This window comes from Achroia grisella, unplaced genomic scaffold (assembly GCF_030625045.1).
Source record: "Achroia grisella isolate CSIRO2021 unplaced genomic scaffold, CSIRO_AGI_Agris_v1 utg1314, whole genome shotgun sequence".
Taxonomy (NCBI): Eukaryota; Metazoa; Arthropoda; class Insecta; order Lepidoptera; family Pyralidae; genus Achroia; species Achroia grisella.
Genome location: NW_026712619.1, coordinates 966,497 through 988,468, shown reverse-complemented (window position 1 = coordinate 988,468; position 21,972 = coordinate 966,497). Strand labels below are relative to the sequence as shown.

General features: G+C 35.9%; 1 protein-coding gene across 1 annotated transcript; it reads left to right on the top strand.

The window, feature by feature from the left end:
* The first annotated feature begins 83 nt into the window (after window positions 1-83).
* On the top strand, window positions 84-20,331 carry LOC131855144 (uncharacterized). Its single transcript, XM_059206389.1, has 15 exons — window positions 84-785; window positions 3,356-4,055; window positions 4,528-4,701; window positions 5,306-5,502; window positions 8,582-8,677; window positions 9,258-9,366; window positions 9,539-9,606; window positions 11,239-11,402; window positions 12,482-12,576; window positions 13,654-13,726; window positions 15,461-15,605; window positions 16,887-17,067; window positions 18,316-18,429; window positions 19,181-19,360; window positions 20,038-20,331. Exons 1-15 carry the CDS (start codon window positions 330-332, stop codon window positions 20,205-20,207), a joined length of 2,922 nt encoding a protein of 973 aa, XP_059062372.1. The 5' UTR covers window positions 84-329; the 3' UTR covers window positions 20,208-20,331.
* The last annotated feature ends 1,641 nt before the right edge of the window (window positions 20,332-21,972 follow it).

The window sequence follows — 21,972 nt, the reverse complement described above, 5'->3', positions numbered from 1 at the left end:
TGCTGTATAGTTTCCTTTGCCTTTCCATGAATAGATAAACAGAACAAGAAAAAAAAAATATGATAACAGCCCAATGTACCAAATCCAAATTTACCATACCAATACTTAATATCATTACTTGCAAAAGAGTATAGTTAATTGGAAAATTGCAAAAGGGATTCCTATATAAGTGTGAAATTGTGAAATGTAACGAAAGTAAAATATTAAGTTTTCTAAATTAAATTGCTAATATCTACAATAGATGGAAAATAAATTATTAAATATGTTCTTTTAAATGACTACTTACCTATATGTTTATTTATATTTATCCGGCTTGAAAGTCCCTAAAAATGTTTTTAAAAAGGAATTTACTTGAAACTTCAGCGTTAATATCGACCGGAGGCACTTTAATATGCATCTTTCTCAACTATTCAACCAATATTTCGCCTATCACTGGTATTTGGTTTACAATGTACATTTTGATCGTTTTTATAGTATCTATACTATTTAGTTTTAAGTTTATACAGTGGCTGTTACATTTAAATAAGCCTATAAATTACAACTTAGAAGATGTCGTAAAGGCGTATCCACAATTATCGTTTCTGTGTCGGGTGCTACCACCAAACAGGAAGAAGGTTGCTGGTGAGGATTGTAAGGAATATGACACTAATGAGCTTAGTGTTATATCGAGCGTGTTGGAGAGGAAACTCGTGTCGTCATGGTATATACCGTACATATCGGACGAAATTGGTTTTCCATTTGCTTGTAAACAAATGCTGGATCAAATGATTGGGAAGACATTTCAGGTAACAGTCACTATGTTTTTCTCACACACTACTCCTATTTTTTTTTTGTGGATGATAATGGAATGGTTCACCCGCCTGCGCTAACTGTTTACGCTGGCGGGGCACCAGTGAAGGATGACTAGATTAACATGAGGTCAGGTCAGTTAGCCCATCGTGACAAATTCACCAGGAATTTAACACGATGGTTTCCAGGGGAAACCGCGTGGAGGTCGATCTGACATGGTACATTGCTAGCAATTGGGTTATCAATCCACATTACTGACAATCCCCTTCCCCCACACTACTCCTATTACACCTATACATTAGTGATGTTAGGGAGCTCCATGAACATAACCGAAATTATTGGATATCCAATATAAAAAAAAATCATACCCATAACCGAAATTAAAGTTTGAATAATATTGGATAGGGGTGGAGCCTAATTGAGACACATTATGTAACTATTTTATGAACAATTTGTATTTTACTTTTGTATTTCCTTAAAAAAATAATATCTGTGACTGAAATTATCTGAAACTAACAGATAATCTGAAATAATTTCATATCCGCATCTGTATCTGGTATAATAATCATTCCTATATCTGAAATTTCATGTCCATAACATGCTTGCTATACACCTATCCCACCCAGAATATAATGATATAGGGTTGAGTTACCAACTTTAAAAAACTATGTGTGTGTGATAAGTCCATTGTTATCCATGAAACTTACATAACCTGATAGGGAGATTATAAATTGTAATTAATCTTAAAAAAAAATTCATTGTCCTGAAAGGGGTAAAGAATATTTTTATTTGTTAAAGATACATATATTGAAAACTATCAGTAACTTGTTACCAGTTAACACTTTGTTATGACTATGTTTGATGACAATAAAAGTACCCTAAAGCTTTTTCCAAACCAAATAACCAATATAGTCCCATATTTCAATATCTTAATTTTATAATGTTATTTCATACTAGCTATTCCCGCGACTTCGTCCGTGCGGAATTTAACTTTATTTTTCTATAATAAAAGTAGCCTAAGTTACTCTTTATTACATCAGGTACCTGCCAAAAAAGTTTTTTCAAAATCGATCCAGCCATTTCAGAGATTAGCCAGAACAAACAGACAGACAGACAAAAATTGTAAAAAATGTTATTCTGGTGTATATACCGTATTTATGTTCATGTGCATGTAGTAAAAAATGGTTATTTCAATATTACAAACAGACACTCCAATTTTATTTATATGTATAGATGTATGTTAGTCTTATAAGGTATTTTACATGTATACAATATGGGCCTAGTGGCCTGAAATTAATAAATAAATAAATTAAAAAAATTTGTGATGATTGAAAACCAAGTAAGTCATAGTTTTTTATTTTGGTATCCTCATTGTCATAGCTTTTTATCAAAAATGTTAATTAACAATATGATGATTCACATTAAAACATTCTTATGTCTAAAGGAACGATTATTGATTATTAGGCTTAATAGATATTAAGCCTAATAATGAATAATACAGACAAACATACATAAATTCACATTTTTAAAATTAGTATTGCTTATCTTATCTTATGGTATTAGTGCCTTTAATATGTAAGTTAAGTTTTTCTGAAATGAGTATTGAAATTATTAAAAAAAAAACTAATTGTTTGAAATATAATTATTTACTAGCTGTGCCTGTGACTACATCCGCATGGAATTTCACTTTATTTTTCTAAAATAAAAGTAACATAAGTTACTCCTTATTACATCAGCTACCTGCAAAAAAAGTCCCGTCAAAATCGGTAGAGCCATTTCAGAGATTAGCCGGAACAAACAGACAGACAAAAATTGTAAAAAATGTTCCATATTTATATTCATATGCATGTAGTAAAAAACGGTTATTTCAATATTAAAAATAGACACTCCAATTTTATTTATATGTATAGACTATAGATGTATAGATTTATTTACACAACTATTATTACAGGCCTAAGCCCAATACAATAGTGTATGTAATACTATATTATACATGTTCGTTGATGTAACATATATAATACAATATTGTCTTTGTGAATTCACACAGACTACTCATAAACAAATCCATTCTTTCTGCTATTTGTTCGAGAGTGGCCAGTGCGAGTGTCAGCGGCGCCTTGTGCGAAGTACCACTACCAACGGCGGATCCAGGGCATCCATCCCCCCCTATTTTATTTATATATTTTGTTACCATACAGATTTTATTAATATTTTTAAGTACAGTACTTACGTACATTAATCAAATACCTACTTTTTACTTGTATCCATTGTTATCGAAATTAAATTATAAGTTTTTGACTTGCCCACGACTATTTGACCCACTCCTGGCGCCAAATCTGGATCCGCCCTTGCTGACAACTGGGGCCTTCGTCACTGCTCCAGATAATTATCTAGTACCCTAAATCTGAGTAAACCAAGCACCTGAAAATTGCTGATTTGACCCCGAAACACACACATAGCCAATTCCCTGTCTACTTATAATTCATTATATCCCAATATACATATATATATGCAAATCTTACTCAATGTTTACTGTAGATTACAATGAAATAATTATCTATTTTAGATCTGTAACAAGATCGAAACAAAAGATATTTACATCGACATCTGTTCCATTCTTGTCAGCCACTTGAAAGAGTACAAAAGAGCACTCAAACGCCACGAAAGCACTCCAAAGGAGCCCATCGAATCCCTATACAAGAAATCCCATTGTATATGGAATGCATCAAACAAAACGGAACCTGCCGATCATTGTGCTGACATATTACGGGTGATACTCAAAGACCTTGTATCCTGGGAGCTCTGGGAGACACCACAATTGGAGTTACTGGTCAGAATTCTATCAAAGAAGTTGGACAACTTCATTGATAATACACTAGCAGATCCTGTCTGGATAAATGATAAATTGATGACTGCATTGAAAGGCAAAGCAGATAAGAAAGAAGACAAACCTGAAGCTAAGCCTGTTGAGGTGATAGAGGAAATTAAAAAGGTAGAAGAAGAATCTGTTACGAAAGATGTAGTACAAAATGTTAAACCACAAATAACAAGCGTAGAATCTGCATTATCAACTCTGATGACAAAAAGCACAGCTCCGATTCTGCAGAGACCTGTAAATGAGGATTATGCCAATGGAGAAGACATTATTGAGGAGGTACCAGTTACATCCAGTGAACCGGTTGACATTAAGTCATCTCCAATAATGAGACAGCGACGAGGCAGGCAGGGCAGGAATGAGGTGAAGATCTATGACAGGATTATAGAAGGTAAGGTAATGTTTTTTAATGTTAAGGCTGAAATGGTGAGGACTGGCTAGGATCTTGCACAACAACTATATCTACAATAACAACAATAAAAAACTTAGGCAATTACCACAGAATATGCTGACTGGAGTACATACCTCTAAATTATTAATATTATTAATAAATATATTAATATAGTTAATGATATGGTATATCATTAACTATATTAATAATTCTAACACTATTTGTTGGTAGTGTAGCAGTGGAAGATAATGTGTTGAGAATGAAGTCAGGTCATTTAGCCCTGACAGATATATCGGGATTTAACTGTAAATTAGGGGACAAATAAGCTTGCGGTTCACCTGATGGTAAGTGATTACCGCCACTCATGACACCCGCAGCACCAGGCAAATTACAAGTGCGTTGTTAGCAATTAGACATTTTCCACAAAAAATTTCTACCTATATTTGTTCCTCTATTTTTCATGTTTTTATAGGTAGTGTAAAAACCTGGGAATCGGACATGGACCTTCAGTGTATCAGTCTCGGCCAGGATCTGCTAGCCAGCCTCGATGGAGAGATAACTCTGAGCCGTCTCTGGGGTCAGGATACAGAAGCCGATGGTAGCCCTAACCCACCGCAAAGTAAATCACCACAGCCTTTATGGTTTGGTAAGAATACAACTATATTTTTAACTTGGAACTAAACTGTAATTTAAAATTAGATTCATATCTTCAGATTCAGTTATAGGAATAAATTGCTGACAACATAGCAGTGAGTATATTGGAATAGTAATTATTACTTTAATAATAAAATTAATTAAGGTGATAGAAACGGAACTGCAACAGCCCAACGAAATTCTTCCTCAAAACCACCTGAATGAAGTCGGAAACCTTAATCTTCTTTAGATATTCACATAGGATATGTATTTCGTATTTTTTTATTTCAGGTTTATATGTACACTATATCAAGCGGATTGTTTGTAATGTGGAATAATAAGCCCATTGCTAGCAATGCCCCAAGTCAGGTTGATTGCCACACGGTCCCTGGAAACGTAGCCCTAGCATGAGGTCATATCAGTTAGCCCATCGTGGTAAATTCCTGGAGAATTTGCTGATATGACCTCATGCTCATCTTATCTATGTCTACTGGTTCCTCGCCATCGTAAACTGAGGCGGGTGCACCATTCCATTATCATCCATAAGACAATTATTCCTTCCCACCATGTTCATCGTCAGCTTATTAACATGCCATTAATATAAAAGAATATTCTAGGGGAAGAAGACACCATGGATTTAGAACTCGACTCCAGCCCGAAGGAACGGAGCCCCATAAAGAAGGAGCACAGCCAAAAGCCAGCGGATGCTCTACTCAAGGACCTTCAGAGCACTGTGCACCAAGCTAAGACAAAGATAGGCGACCTCCAGGTCTCAAACACTGCCAAAATAGATGTGCCCTGCAAGCGCTCCAGTGTATGTTCTTTGCACGATCTATCAGCTTTCCTCTGGCTTTGAATTCAATCTCAAAAGTATTTTATTCACTTTATACATTTTAGCCACTTGTGCATGTCATTTTAAGGATTTTTACGGTTCTTTACAATCAATTAATTATTAATTCTAAAGCAATGACTTGGTACCCTTTTTACTGAAAATAGTACTGATGGAGACGTACGAAATTTCGTATACTTTTAGTTTATATAGAGAAGGAAGAAGAATGCTATTTTTTTTAATTATGCATAAAAATATGAACAACTACGTGTTCACACTGATCAAACACAATCAAGGTGTACTAAATATCGGTTCAATAAATGAAAACATAATATAGGTACAGACGGTTAATATATTCTTTTCTAGAAGTGAACGGTATAGAACCAGATGGAATCGAATCCCAGGTATAAACATTCCGTTGGACTATATAAAAGCACAAAAAAATCTTAATAGCGCATTTTACATTGCATAGTAACGCCATCTAGCGGCGTAAGTGGAAACTGTCCAAGACATTTTTATTTACTAAATTATATAATATGTTAAATCAATAAAAAAATATTACACACATTACCATGAATTTGACACATGCATATGCCTAATTGGGAATAGCTTAATATTGTTTATCTTTAATATTATTTGTCTATATTCTTACTGATTGTGAAACACCCATAAATTGACCACCCCCGTGGCTGCCGCCCCTGACTCTAGCGGAGGGAGGGGACCTCGACTTGCACTCCTTCTCTACTGTCTTATGTCTTCGGATCGGATGAGCAGAGGAGATTTCTCGCTCCCTCTCCACTTATTCCTTCTTCTTCATTACACCCTCACAAAACAAGAGCAACGCCCACCAGGACCTTTCGTTGTTTGACATCTAGGGGACGACAACATAATGTAACTTAGGCAAGGCTTTTTTTAACGTTGGAAAAAAAACTAAATATTTTAAAAATATTAAAGAATAGCAAGTAAAATGTTTCAATATTAAAATTTAATGTATTTTATATTTTATTTATAACGGACGGCCTCGGTGGTCTAGCGGTTTAGCACACCGCCTTACTACCGATGGTCGCGGGTTCGATTCCTCGCACGGCACAAACATTTGTATTCATGAGTACGATTGTTTGTATCGGTCTGGGTATTTTCTATGTATAATATGTATGTATTTACGAAAAAAAAAAACATATCTATGTATTTGTATCAGTTGTCTAGTACCCATAACACAAGCTTTAGGTAGCTTAATTTGGGTCTAGATGGCACTGTGTGAATTGTCCTGAGATTATTATTATTATATATATATATATATTTTTAAAACTTATGTCCATTTTTGCAGTAAATTTCTATAACTATTTACGCGAATTTAATTAACTTAGTATCTTTTTGTCTTTAGCAACTTTCTTTGTATTATACTGTTTTAAATTTGACCCGGTCATTATTTATACGTATAATTATTAAAAATCACGGGATCCTACCACGTTTTATATTTATTTGCTTCTTTCTTTGTATTGATACGAAATGTAATTTTTTTTCAACTTTCGTTTTAAATATACATTATTATCTTGGTCTTCACATGAATAATTTTATGGTAAATAATAAATACCTTTCTACCTACTAACTCGAATGACGGCCTCGGTGGTCTACCGGTCTAGCACACCGCTTTACGTCCGATGGTCGCGGGTTCGATTCCTCGCACGGCACAAACATTTGTATTCATGAGTATGATTGTTTGTATCGGTCTGGGTATTTTCTATGTATAATATGTATGTATTTACGAAAAAAAAAATCTATGTATTTGTATCAGTTATCTAGTACCCATAACACAAGCTTTAGCTAGCTTAACTTGGGTCTAGATGGCGCTGTTTGAATTGTCTTGAGATTATTATTATTATTATTATTAACTATATCCTGAGGAGATCATCGCTCCTAAGAATATCCTTCAATTCTTATCCCTTACGGATCTATATAGCGAACTTTGAATAATGGCGAGCACAATAGATCTATACAGTTCGCAGTGTTACAGGTTGACACCTGACAATAGCTCAAATAAAAAAAAACCTTTATATACCACAAACTTATTCGTATTAAAACCCAGTTTAACGTAACACATAATAATTTTGTTGTGTATAAAAGTATTTATTATCTTATATATAAAATTCTCGTGTCACAGTTTTCGTTCCCATACTCCTCCGAAACGGCTTGACCGATTCTCATGAAATTTTGTGAGCGTATTGAGTAGGTCTGAGAATCGGCCAACATCTATTTTTCATCCCCCTAAATGTTAGGGGTAGTCCAGCCCTAATTTTTTTTTTATTTTAAGGCAAAACAACGTTTGGCGGGACAGCTAGTTTACCATAACATTCGTGTTAAGACCCAGTTAATAATATAAATAGTGAAATATAACTTGTTAAAGTAACAATAATGACATATTTACATTGCATGTTGTAGCTAATGACCTGCATGCATAAATTTGTACAATGCATGCATTCTTTGTGTTGGCATGTAATACTTAATGTTACTGTATGTTTTTATAAGCAAGTGGTGATCCTACACTGTACGTTTTTCCAGAAAATTTTCGCATATTTTGTTTGTAATATATACATATAAATAAAATTGGGGTGTCTGTTTGTAATATTGAAATAACCGTTTTTTACTACATGCGCATGAATGTAAATACGGTACATACACCAAAATAACATTTTTTACAATTTTTATCTGTCTGTCTGTTTATTCCGGTTAATCTATGAAAGGGCTGGACCGATTTTTACGGGATATTTTTTGGCAGGTAGCTGATGTAATAAGGAGTAACTTAGGCTACTTTTATTTTAGAAAAATAAAGTTAGTTTCCACGCGGACGAAGTCGCGGGAACAGCTATTTAATACAATTAAAATCAACAACGCCTATAGCATTTAAGTTCAAAACTGTCCTCTTTATTTACTTTGCTAACAAAATAAACATAAAAATGTTACAATACTATTTTGACAATAACATAACAAAAATTTACAATAACCACAAAATTTGGGAATAACATAACAATGAAACTATATCATCCCTCTTATCCTGTAATTATAGGATGAAGCCGCTGGTATGATGGAAGGTCTCCTCGACTTTGGTATAGCTGGTCTGAAGAAGGGTCTGAGGTTGACCGGCCTCAGCGACGACTCGCAAGTAAGTATGAGCTGAGTTTCTTGTCAGTTCTTCTCGAAATTATTCCGAACTGATGGTAGATTTGACATATCATAGAGTCTGTAATAGATCTACATGAATAAAGATATTTCGAATTTGAGTGTATATCTGTTTGTTCGCTTAAATCTACACAACAACAACACAACTGATTTTAATGCAGTTTTTAAGAATAGATAGAGTGATTTAAGAGGAATATATATATGTATAATACATATACGAGCTGTGCCCGCGGATTCACTCGCGTTAAATTTCAATATAAAATGTAGCCTGTGTTATTCTGATGTATAAGCTGTATTATTGTAAAGTTTCATCAAAATCCATTCAGTAGTTTTTGCGTGAATGAGTTACAAACATACATACTTACAAACTTTCCTTACTCCATTAAGAAATTATATAATTTCACTGCTATATACCCATGGAACTGTAACGTTATTTACAAAAATAACCAGTTTGGTTGTAGAAATGAGTGAGACAGACGTTCTCTGTCTCTTTTCTATTACAACTTTACCTATTACTACTATTATCTACCTAGTGCAATATTTTGTTCTTACGGTTACCGCAGGATAAATCGCCATCTTCACTCAAGGAGCGTGTTGACAAGATCTCACCGGCAGAGATTAACAAAAAGGCGGATATCAAGGAGGCCGTTACATCTACCGTCATACAGAGAGGTTAGTTAAATATACTTATATTCTGATGAAAAGAAATGTTTTCATTGTGCGAGGAATCGAACCCGTGACCATCGGAAGTGAAGCAATGGTCTATTATGGCTGACCTAACCTCATGATTCCAAAAATGAACCATTTCTCAGGTAAGGTAATTTGTAATTTTGTTGTTTTCCAGAGGATGTCAGCAGCACTCCAGCGCCACCTCTGTTGAAACAGCAGAGAGTTATATCACAAGACAGTCTGGTTAGTTGGAAAAGTTTTTGTTGCAACATTAGTTAAGCCCGTCACTCTTTAACAACCCTCCGTTGGATCCCCAGTCTAATTCAAACGGGGATGAAATTACAACGGGCTGAGGTTGGAACCCCAAGCGGGGGGGGGGGGGGGGGGTGTTTGTTAGTAATGTGGATTGATAACCCCATTGCTAGCAATGTACCATGTCAGGTCGAGCTCCACGCGGTTCCCCCTGGAAACCATCGCTTTAAATTCCTGGTGAATTTGTCACGATGAGCTAACTGACCTGACCTCATGCACATCGTATCATCCTCCACTGGTGCCCCGCCAGCGTAGACCGTTAGCGCAGACCATGTCATTATCATATACAAAAAAAACCCCTAGCGGTGCCCTCAGACTAAAGTTGTATCCGTCAGGCGGGAGTTGGCCTTCAGGCGCTCCATAAGTCCTTGTTTTGGTTTAGAGTGCCATCTGCACTCGCCCCCTAACGTCCGGAGAGGCTGTTTTAAAAAAAAGAAGTTGAATCTGTTGACATATTTGAATATACAAACAATTTAATTTAATTATTAATAATATTTTAAAAATTAATTCAATTTATAAAAGTAATAATGTATATAAATTTTGCACGCCTGTTTGCAGGCTGAATACATTGAACGAATTAAGATCTATTTGTGACACTGTATTGTGAACAACAAATAAATAAATAAATAAAGCACAGCTGCGGGCAACTGCATTAGAGTAGTCCGAAAAAAAACTTTTTAACGGAGATAGGTAGATATAATAACAGTACTTTATAGTTTAACAGATTGTAACAAAAGATGCACAAAATTTTAGGGGGAAAGGGTTTGATAATGTACCATATAATAAATTGCCATAAATAAATAAATATATATTTATTTATGGCATAAATAATTTGTCGACATAGGTTAACTGACCTGATTTCATGCTCATCATATCATCCTCCACTGGTGCCCTGCCAGTGGAAACCATTAGCGCAGGCGGATGAGTCATTCAAATTCAAATTCAAAATATCTTTATTCATGTAGGTCTATTATAGACTCTTATGATATGTCAAATCTACCGTCAGTTCGGAATGATTTCGAGATGAGAACAACTGACAAGAAACTCAGCTCGTATTTTTTTTTAAATGTTGTACATATTTACAATAATACAATTTCATTTAAATTCAAATTTGGGAGAATAGAGTGACCACCAGCATTACCTATATAAAAAAAAATCTAATCAGTGTTCGCAACCTGAACAAACCAGTCCCCACAAGCAGCACCCGTTCACGAGTATGACGGATGAGCCAGCCATCATTGCACTCAACCATATTAGAGGGAGCACATCGACCCGGCCCACCACGCCGCCACAAGTTTGAACTTTATAGCGAGCATGACTGTTTCAAGTTACTCCACTACGTCATTTATATTATTTATAGCATAAAAATTCGTTTATCATCCATGAAAAAAACTGTCTTATGGATGATAATGGAATGGTGCACCTGCCTGCGCTAACGGCCTCATGCTCATCCTATCATCCTCCACTAGTGCCAGCGTAAACCGTTAGTTGCACCATTCCATTATCCAAAAAAAAAAGAAATTAGGTAAATTAAAATTGACTTCAAAATATTTATCCAAACAGCCATCCCAAGCGAAGCCTATACTAGTGCCTCGTGGAGACTTCCCTCCGCCGCTGGTGGCTCTGTCTGACTCCCCAGAACCAGAGTACGAGGAAGCTGCCGATCTGTCTACCAGCATCGCGAAGCTGCGGTGTTTGTTGCAGCAGCGAGCTGAAGCCAGTCCAAAGTATCTTACTAATATTATAAACACGAAAGTTTGTGAGTATGGATGGATGTTTGTTACTCTTTCACACAAAAACTACTCAACTGGTTTTGGTGAAACTTTACAGTAATATAGCTTATACATCAGAATAACATATCTTATATATAAAATTCTCGTGTCACAGTTTTCGTTCCCATACTCCTCCGAAACGGCTTGACCGATTCTCATGAAATTTTGTGAGCGTATTGAGTAGGTTTGAGAATCGGCCAACATCTATTTTTCATCCCCCTAAATGTTAGGGGTAGTCCAAGCCTAATTTTTTTTTTATTTTAAAGCAAAACAACGTTTGCCGGGACAGCTAGTAGACTATAAATTTAACGCGGGTAAAATCACGGGCACAGCTAGTCATCTATATAATAATGAAGCAAAAACTGCATCCCTTTCTACAAAAATGGCGCGGACGGAATAGTATGAAATTTTGCATACATATCTTATTTATATAATAAACGTTAAAGTTTGTGAGTATGGATGAATGGATGGATGGATGTTTGTTACTCTTTCACGCAAAAATTGACCTGATTTTCAGGAAATTTTATAGTAATACTAGCTGTCTCGGCAAACATTGTTTTGCCATACAAATTAATAACGCTATAAAAAATAGGGGTTGGTGATAGAAGGGTGAAAATTTAGGGTTGTATGTATTTTTTAATGCCATCTAACAAAAAAATAAAAATAAAAAATATTGTAGAAAAAATAAAAAAACAAAAAAATTTGCGGTGAATCACTCTTAACACTTAGGGGTATAAAAATTTGTTATAAACCTAGTCTCAGACTTACTGAGTATACATATAATATTTCATCAAAATCGGTCAACCCGTTTCGGAGGAGTATAATCAAAAAACTTGTGACACGAGAATTTTAGGTAGCATATACAGTATATAGTAAAGAGGCCCCTTAATACTACATCCGGATCTCAAGTCCCGGGAACTGCTTGCAGTTTCCCTCTCTGCCACATGATGGACCCAGCACCCCCACCGTGAATCCATGGTTTAGCATACTGTAGAAGTTCGTCTAATTACTGTTTCTTTGTGGTATGATGTTAGATCTGAGGATATCTGGTGGGAAAGTGCTGAGGAGACGCGAGGACGCACCCAGCATTCTACGCGCCATGGACCCGTGGATACCGCCACACTAGCTGGTAAAGTTCCTATATAATTACTTGACGAGCGTGCAATGCAATAGTTGTTCATGCACAGGATTTTCAGTTAATGTTATGCTACGTTTACATTCAGCTGCTTCCCCTGCCACTCGCGCTGCCGGAAATATTGTCGGGCGACAACTGAGCGAGAGGGCTGAATGTAAAAACACGCTGCCACTCGTTCTGCCAGTCCTTTGACTCGTGCATGAAAAACCGACAATCGAGGGAGCGCCGGGCAGCGCGAGTGGCAGCGCCAATGGCATGGGAAGTGTTTCCACTCGTGTTTACTCTCTCGCGCTGCTCATTTCCGTGCTCGCTTCCCTGTCCACTCGGGCTGAGTGTAAATTGGGCATTAGACATAGACACCTATAGAATAGAATAGAAAATCATTTATTCAAATAAACTTACATTGAAGAACTTTATATATAAACATACATTGTAACTAGCCGACCCACCACGCGTTGCTGTGGCTAAGGTTCTTGAATAAAATAAAATTGCGACTATAGATTGAGATGTAAGCTATCCTATCTTTCAAGTTGGATCTAATTGCACACAATGTGCGAATAAAATTTGCAATCGATTCAGTAGCTTAGGAGTCCATCGCGGACAAATAATTTGACATGTAATTTGTATATATAAAGATAAACTGCTTTAAAAAAAAAAAATGAAATAAAATTTAGTTTCTTCTCAATTGAATCTGTATACTGAACTGGACGGTCGGGAAAAAATGAATAATATTTCATGAATTAATATTTTTTTATTTGAATTTTAAAAATAATAACCCTGGACAATTCACTCAACGCCATCTAGTCCCAAGATAAGCAGAGCTTTTGTTATGAGTACTAGACAACTGATATGAATACATAGATTTTTTTTGTAAATCCATACATAATACACAGAACACCCAGACCGATAAGCAATCATACTCATAAATAGTTAAGTTTGTACAGTGCGAGGAATTAAACCCGCCACCTTCGGTAGTAAAGCGGTGTGCTTAATCGCTAGACCACCGAGGCCGTCAAGATAATGTATGTTATCTATAGTATATTCTACAATAATGTATTTTTTATGTTTCAGATGAATACGACATGAATGCAGATAGAAATTCCTCACCTGGACAAACTTTAAACAACATACAGTTATTGGGAAACTCCTCTGCCAAAATGTTAGGGAATTTACTCTCTGTATATATATAGGGAAAATAGGAGGGGGCGTCAGTCTAAATACCTGTACGGTTCTGCGGATTTCTTGAGCTTCAGGGTCTCGAAGATATCTTCGCTAGCTTTCACACACTATCACTTTTTATTCATATGGGTGATCATTGCGATCATTACTTGATATAAATAAAAATTACAAGTTTTAAGTCGTTTATTGTTCATAGAGTTTGTACAGAGAGACATGACAACAATGCAGAAAATAGACAATACTCGCTTAGTGTTGCCAACCTTATCTCCACTCTAGGCGTCGACATCCTCCGGCTATTGAAAGAGTTAACTTTCAATTTCTTGAGTATCTTCCACAGGTAATTTTGTAACGAACGGCTCGCCGTCATCACAAGAAGAATGAGCAAGAAACTTGTATGTTGCTCTTTTGAAGAAACCTAGCTCTTATCTTTTTCAAATGACTTTTTATATGTTTACAAAAAAAGAGATTCAATTTTTAAATTTATGTTAGGGAGAATAGAGTGACTACCAGCATATGCTATCGCAATTCTGTTAAAAGGAAATAGTTTAATGATTGGCCGTAACCAAAACAGACCAGTCCTCACAAGCAACACTCGTTCACAAGTATATCTTGTGTACACCAGCCGTTGCTTCAAAAGTATACCTCAATGTCAAGGAATAAATTTTACTCGAACACAAAGTGTAATGGGATCGCAATTACCACCATATAAAACAATATGTACATAAAACATCATACTTAAACTGTTACTAGCTTTTTTTTCGGACTACTCTAATGCTGTTGGCCACAGCTGGCCTTTACAGCTTCATCAGACGATAGGAGGCGAGTGCAGATGGCACTCCAAACCAAAGGAAGTACTTATGGAACGGGTGAAGACCAACTCCCGCCTGACGGATACGACTTTAGTCTGAGGGCACCGCTCGGGGTTCGAACCTCGGCTCAGGTCATCGTAATTATATCCCCGTTTGAATTTGACGGGGATCGATCGGATGGGCCCATTCAGGTTGTCTTTAATATGTTTGCGAAAATAATAAAAATCTAGCGAAGTTAGCTACCGTAGCTCGACTTAACGACTTTCAATGCTTCTAGCTGCTTTAGCTTATAAGCAACTCAAGAACGAAAACATAGCGCGTTTTAGAAATTGACGCAGCGCCATCTAGTGACAAATCTTTAAAGATTACAGTTACAAAGAAGATTAAACATCTGATAGAGATATTGAGTGGATTACATATATAGTAGTAAATATAATTTACTTCGTTCCGATCACAGTTGCACGTTACATACAAACTGTTACTTAGCAACAATACTTATTTTAAATGTGATGGATTATACTTATTCTACTTAAATCAATGTGCCTAATACGGTCCCTGAATCCATGACATTTAAGACACTCTACATCTCTACATTTAAATAACATACATAATATAAAACAATATACAGAAGAGTAAACAATAGAACAATAGTAGCAAAAAACATATCCAAAATTAAATCTACTAAAATACTAATAATTACTGTTGGACCTATACCTGATAGAGATATTGAGAGTGGATTACATATATAGCAGTAAATATAATTTACTTCGTTCCGACCGTAGTTGCACGTTACATACAAACTGTTACTTAGCAACAATACTTATTTTAAATGTGATGGATTATACTTTTTCTACATAAATCGATGTGCCTAATACCATCTGGTCCTGCAGGCTGTTCCAGAGGACTGTGACGGGCATGTTCAACTCGATCAAGACAGCTGTGGGCGCGGAGGGGGGCGAGCAGGCCGCGGGGGGGGAGCCGCGCCCGCACCACGCCCACCGCTGGACATACGTCTACACCTCCGTTGAACTCAGCGTAAGTAAGAACAGAACAGAATATAATAATAAATATTACTGTTAGATCGAACTTCTTCACGCTACGGTTATGAATTTAAAATATACGGAGCAAATTTAAGACAAGTTTTATTTCTTATCTTTTAGAGAAAACTACAAAATTACAAAAATATAATGTCGATATAGAAAAATAATCATAACTACATATAACATGTATTATAATTTATGTAATTAATAATATATTACACTAGATACACTTACATGAACTACATACATATTATAATTTACGTACATAATTTTTAAAGTAAGATAAAATAAACTAAATATAAATTAAAATGCTCTATACTGAATGTAATTTAACTACAAACTGTTATATATTCACTAGCTGACCCGGCATTGTTTTGCCTTATAAATTAAAATCAGTATTAAAAATACCGGACCGGAAGACGTAGCGTGGGAAGGCCTCCAGCAAGGTGGACCGACGATCTGGTCAAGATCGCTGGAAGGCATTGGATGCGAGCAGCGCAGGACCTATCGTCGTGGAGATCTTTGGGGGAGGCTTATGTCCAGCAGTGGACGTCTTCCGGGCTGAGATGATGATGATGATGATTAAAAATAGGGATTAGTAATAGAAGGGTAATGTAGTAGTGTATTTTTCAATGCTAAATGGCAATAAAATAAAAATTACTGAAGCGGAGGTATCAAATGTGTCTGATGAGTGAGAGGTGCTGAGGGTTTTAATGAGGAAAATACGGAGATTAAATAAAATGCGACTAGTATGACAGCGATATATAATAGAAAGTGAACAATAAAGAATATGACAAAGATTATTTTATATTTTATTATAAAATTTAAAAATAGTATAAAAATCTATCAAGGAGTTCTCTACAATTACCTTACCTTAGGCATATAAAAACCTACTACTACCTACGACCTACTGAATACGCATATAAAATTTCATCAAAATCATTCAAGCCGTTTCGGTGGAGTGTAAACACGAAACCTGCGACACGACAATTTTATATATTAGATAATAATAATAATAATAATAATAATAATCTTAGGACAATTCACACAGCGCCATCTAGAAAGTTTTTATATATGATACAAATACATAGATATTTTTTTTTTTGTAAATACATACATATTATATATAGAAAACACCCAGACCGATACAAACAATCATACTCATGAATACAAATGTTTGTGCCGTGCGAGGAATCGAACCCGCGACCATCGGTCGTAAAGCGGTGTACTAGACCGCTGGACCACCGAGGTCGTCGTCGATATATATACATTGCAGGTGTGCTGCTCTGTGGTGCGTCTGTTGAGCGCTCGACGAGCTCTCGATCACGTGGACACGGCGTTGGACTCGCTGCACTCACTGCCGCCCGCTTCCGCTTCCGCCTCCGCTTGTGGGTCCGCGACCGCCCGTGGAACCCCAGTCTCTGTGACTAGCGCCTCGCTCGCCGCCGATGACTTCGGTATATTCATCTATTCATTTTTATATTACTAGCTGTACTCGCGACGTCGTCCGCGTGGAATTTAACTTTATTTTTCTAAAATAAAAGTAGTATTAGTAAAAATCACGGGATCTTACCACGTTTTATATTTATTTGCTGAGTTCCCGATATTTCGGCAGTGTTTCAACCACCAAGATCACGGGTAAACGGGCAATCATCGTTATTAACATTATAGACATCAAAATCATAACCATCGATATTATCAACACTATCATCATCACCATCATCGACGTCATCATCATCATCGTCATCAATACCCTCATCGTCATCGATAAAAGTTACTACTATTAGCTGGAATGGTAAATAAACTGAGGGTCCCTTTGACGACTCCGTTCCGTTCACGAGCTGATTGTATATGCTTTTTTTTATGTCCGAGCCACTGTTCATAGGTCGCCATCTTGTGCACTCTCGAAAAACCGGAAGTGATGACAGAATGGTATAAAAATTAATTTGTTTAAAACTCAGCAAAGTATAATAGCATTGAGGTAGTGATCAGCTTACAAATATATTCGACACGTGTCACGTTTAGTCCTTGTAATTGTCCTTCGTAGAACTCTTACTGCTTTGTGGTTGGACTTTTAAAAACTATTGTTTCTATACTTGTTAAGTTAGTTATTAATTTTAGCCCAAAATTAATATATAATTTGGAATAATTCGTTTTATCACTCGTTAATAATGCAAATAAATGATACTTAAAATTTGTCTTAAATTGTACGTCATTTCAAAGGTACATCGCTCATTAATAAATTAGTGCTAGTTGGTGGTTTGTATTCACACGTTTCGACTTGTAAATGTAAACTTACAAGGATTATTTAAAAAAGCAATACACAAATTTCTTGCTCGTTCTTGTGATGAGACAGCATTCCGAATGAGTTATAGCTCTTTTGAAGCACTTTTGAATAGTCATAACATAATCAACCAATTATGTTATGACTAATCCAAAGTGCTTACCTTAACTTAACTTAATTTAAGCACTTTTGTATAGTCATAACATAATCAACCAATTATGTTATGACTAATCCAAAGTGCTTACCTTAACTTAACTTAATTTAAGCACTTTTGAATAGTCATAACATAATCGGTAGATTATGCTATAGTTAAATTAAGTTTATTTGAATAAAGGATTTTCTATTCCATTCCATTCGATCCCGATCTGTCAGAAACGCAAACTGAGCGGTCAGACTTGATCTATGTAATGGTGTGTCGCAGAGGAGCAGGTGTGGTGCGGGTGGAGAGGCTGGATCGCAACCAGCGCCGCCGCCGCCGCCGCCGGGGTCGCGCCCTCACATGTAGCGCAGCGCCTCGCGGCGTTACTCGCAGCCGGTATGTATTCATTATTTCAGAGGTCGTCAACAGGTCGATGGCGACTGTTAGACGTAGATGCGCAATATAATAGTAAAAAATATGTGTATATATATTAAATTTATATAACTATATCTGCCTTATCACTACCCACCTTTGTATAATAATAAAATCTCAAGACAATTCACAGCGCCATCTAGTATGGTAAGCAGAGCTTGTGTTATGGGTACTAGACAACTGATATAAATACATAGATACATTTTTTTTATTGTAGGTATATATTATATGATGGTGAGCGGTAACCGTTGCCTATATATAGAAACAGCGCTACGGACATCACGTTATCATGTTAAGCCCATTCATTATAAGTTTATGCGTGCATTTCCTGCGCAAAATTATATAAATAATAAAAACAATAACCCTAGACAATTTACACAGCGCCATCTAGTCCCAAATTAAGCATATCTTGTTATGGGTATTAAACAACTGATAGAAACAATAAGAAAAATGTTTTTGTAAATATTTAAAAATATAAATAATTTTTATTAAATTAAACTTAATATAAGCACTTTTGAATAGTCATTTTTTATTCTATCATTCATTCAGAAAGCATAATAAGAATGAACAAGAAACTTGAATGTTGCTCTTCTAAAGATATGTCCATACTTAGAAAACACTCAGACCAAAACAAACAGTTATACTCACGAATACAAATGTATAGTGCAAGGAATCGAACCCGCAAAAAAATAATTCATTCATTCATTCATTGCAGACCTTGTAGAATCTATGATCGACGCGTGGTTAGCGGATCTGAGCGCTTGGCTGAAGCAGCAGGTGTTTGTTATATTCAAGGACATGTCTGAACAAGTTCCGGTCAGCCCGGCCAAGGAAGAACCCATGAGAGAGTTTGATAGAGAAGAGACTATCGCCGCTATATTGGAGAAGGTACCGGGTATGTATCATTTTGAGTATTTTTTTATAGCACAAATATTTTACTTTGTCCCCAACTAGCTTGCGGCTTACCTGATGGTAAGTGATTACCGGCCCTTTAAGAAAGAATCAGCTCCATTTCTTACCTATTGATCAAGTTCTATTTTATGTGTGACTAGATGATTTGTTATTATTGTCTATACATATAAATAAAATTGGAGTGTCTGTTTGTAACATTGAAATAATCATTTTTACTACATGCATATGAATATAAATACGGTACATACACCAGAATAAGATTTTTTTTACATTTTTTGTTTGTCTGTCTGTTTGTTCCGGCTAATCTCCGAAATGGCTGGACCGATTTTAACGGGACTTTTTTTAGCAGGTAGCTGATCTAATAAGAAAATCAGTGTTTTGTTCCCTGAACAATGTTCCACGCTGAGCTTCGACCTGTTTGTATTGCTACGGATCACACATAATAACACAATTTTATAAATCTTATGTCGTATTATGTATTGTCTATTATTATGAACATGTAGTGTGTGATTAGTAACGAACAAATAAACGATATATCTATCTATCTATCTATCTAAGTAATTTAGGCTACTTTTATTTTAGAAAAATAAAGTTAAAATCCACGCGGACGAAGTCGCGACTACAGCTAGTCAACAATAAAAAATATCTCATTTTCAACAGCATTATACGTGTTCGGTGAGGAGACATTAACAGGCGCAGTGACATTGGTCGTATCCAGCTTCAGTCACAAGGAAGTGAACCGGGACCTCGCATTTCGGATGCTGGACGTATTCGCTCTGCACTTCAAGAAGTCGGCGGCGTTAAGGAGTCTATCGTTCGATACTAATTAGATGGTCCTAGTCTATCACCTGATTTAGGACCATTCATCATCAGATTTTCGCAGTTAGCTCTGCGTTAGTGGCATTCCCAATAAATTCTAGCAGATGGCTCGAAGGACCAATAAATGTCTCAAAGGAAAACTCACACTCACACTGTGGAATCACCTTCCAGCAATGGTATTTCCATTACGATATTGAAACTACAAGAAAAGAACTTATTCCTTCTTAAAAGGGCGACAACTTGCAACTTCCCTGGTGTTGCGGGTGCTCGTGGGCGGCGGTAATCACTTACCATCAGGTGAGCCGCAAGTTGGTTTGTCCCTAAGGCCGACAACGCACTTTTAATTTCTTGTAATCTTAGTGGTTTCTTTGTTTTATGGTTTTTTGCTCCAGTGGAGCGCTAATTTTTTAACATTCCAAGTTGTTAAAATAAACTACTTAATTTAGGTTATGCTCAACCTGGCATCGAACTTAGGATCTCAAGGTCTTGGACCGTAAATAAGTAGACCAAAGAAGCTTTTTTATCTATTAACTGTATCTAAATTTAATATTAAGCAGCCTTCATTCTCATGTATGCTTTTAGCATTCAAAGAATTATATGTTTTATTATTTTTATTTTTTCTGACGGCTTCAGTGGTTTAGCGGTTTAACACCGCTTTACTTCCGATGGTCGCGGGTACGATTCCTCGCAGTCTACAAACATTTGTATTTATGAGTATGAATGTTTGTATCGGTCTATGCGTTTTTATGCATATTATGAATGTATTAAAAAATGAATTTATGTAAGTGAAATCGAACCTGTGACCATCGGAAATAAGGCAAGTGTTCTAAACTGCTAGACTACCGAGGATATCATTAAAATATTAATATATTAATTGTCTTTTTTATATTTAAGCTTGTCAAAATTGTTTGTATTCCTGTGATATACGATTTTTAATATAATGATATATTTTATTATATAATTAAGATTTCCATAACATTCTTTATATGTTAAAATTGTAAGGTGATTGATAACTGTAGTGGACGTATGAAACAAGATATGTATATCAAAATGTTCTCCCTCCGATCAATCCCCGTCCAATTCAAATGCGGGTCGAAATTACGACGGCCTGAGAAGAGGTTCGAACCCCCTAGCGGTGCCCTCAGACCAAGGTCGCTATCCGTTAGGCCTTCAGCCGCTCCATAAGTCCTTCCGCATGTTTGGAGTGCCATCTGCACTCGCCTCTATCGTCCGGCGAATCTGTAAAGGCCAGCTGCGGCCAACAAGCATTGGAGATGTCTTAAAAAAATGCGTTTTTTTTTTATACCGAGTTGCTCGTTAGTGAAATGTTTGGATTACAAGAAATTATTGAAGAAATAATTGCAATAAAGGTTAAAAGTACATCGTAATTTATATTGGCGCTTCTGCAAAAGCTTCAACTCCAAACCCGAATTTTAATAATTAAAAAAAAGCAATATTTCCATAAACCATCCATTTATTTAAAATTAATTCTAAAAACATGTTAAATATCACAGTGGTCGCATAATACGTTCACAAGAGATTCCAAATAACACAGTATCGCTTTAACAATAAGGTTCATTATTCTGTATCATAAAGGCTACACTTCCGGCCTTACAATATTTTTGCGCTATATTGTTTTGTGTACTTTATTGTTGATAATCCAAATCAAAATAGACCTTATGACCATTATTTAGTGTAGAAAATGCCTAATATCTCTTTATTACCCAGTATCTTTTTGTTTATAATATTATTGTATGGTATTAAAATGTAGGTATG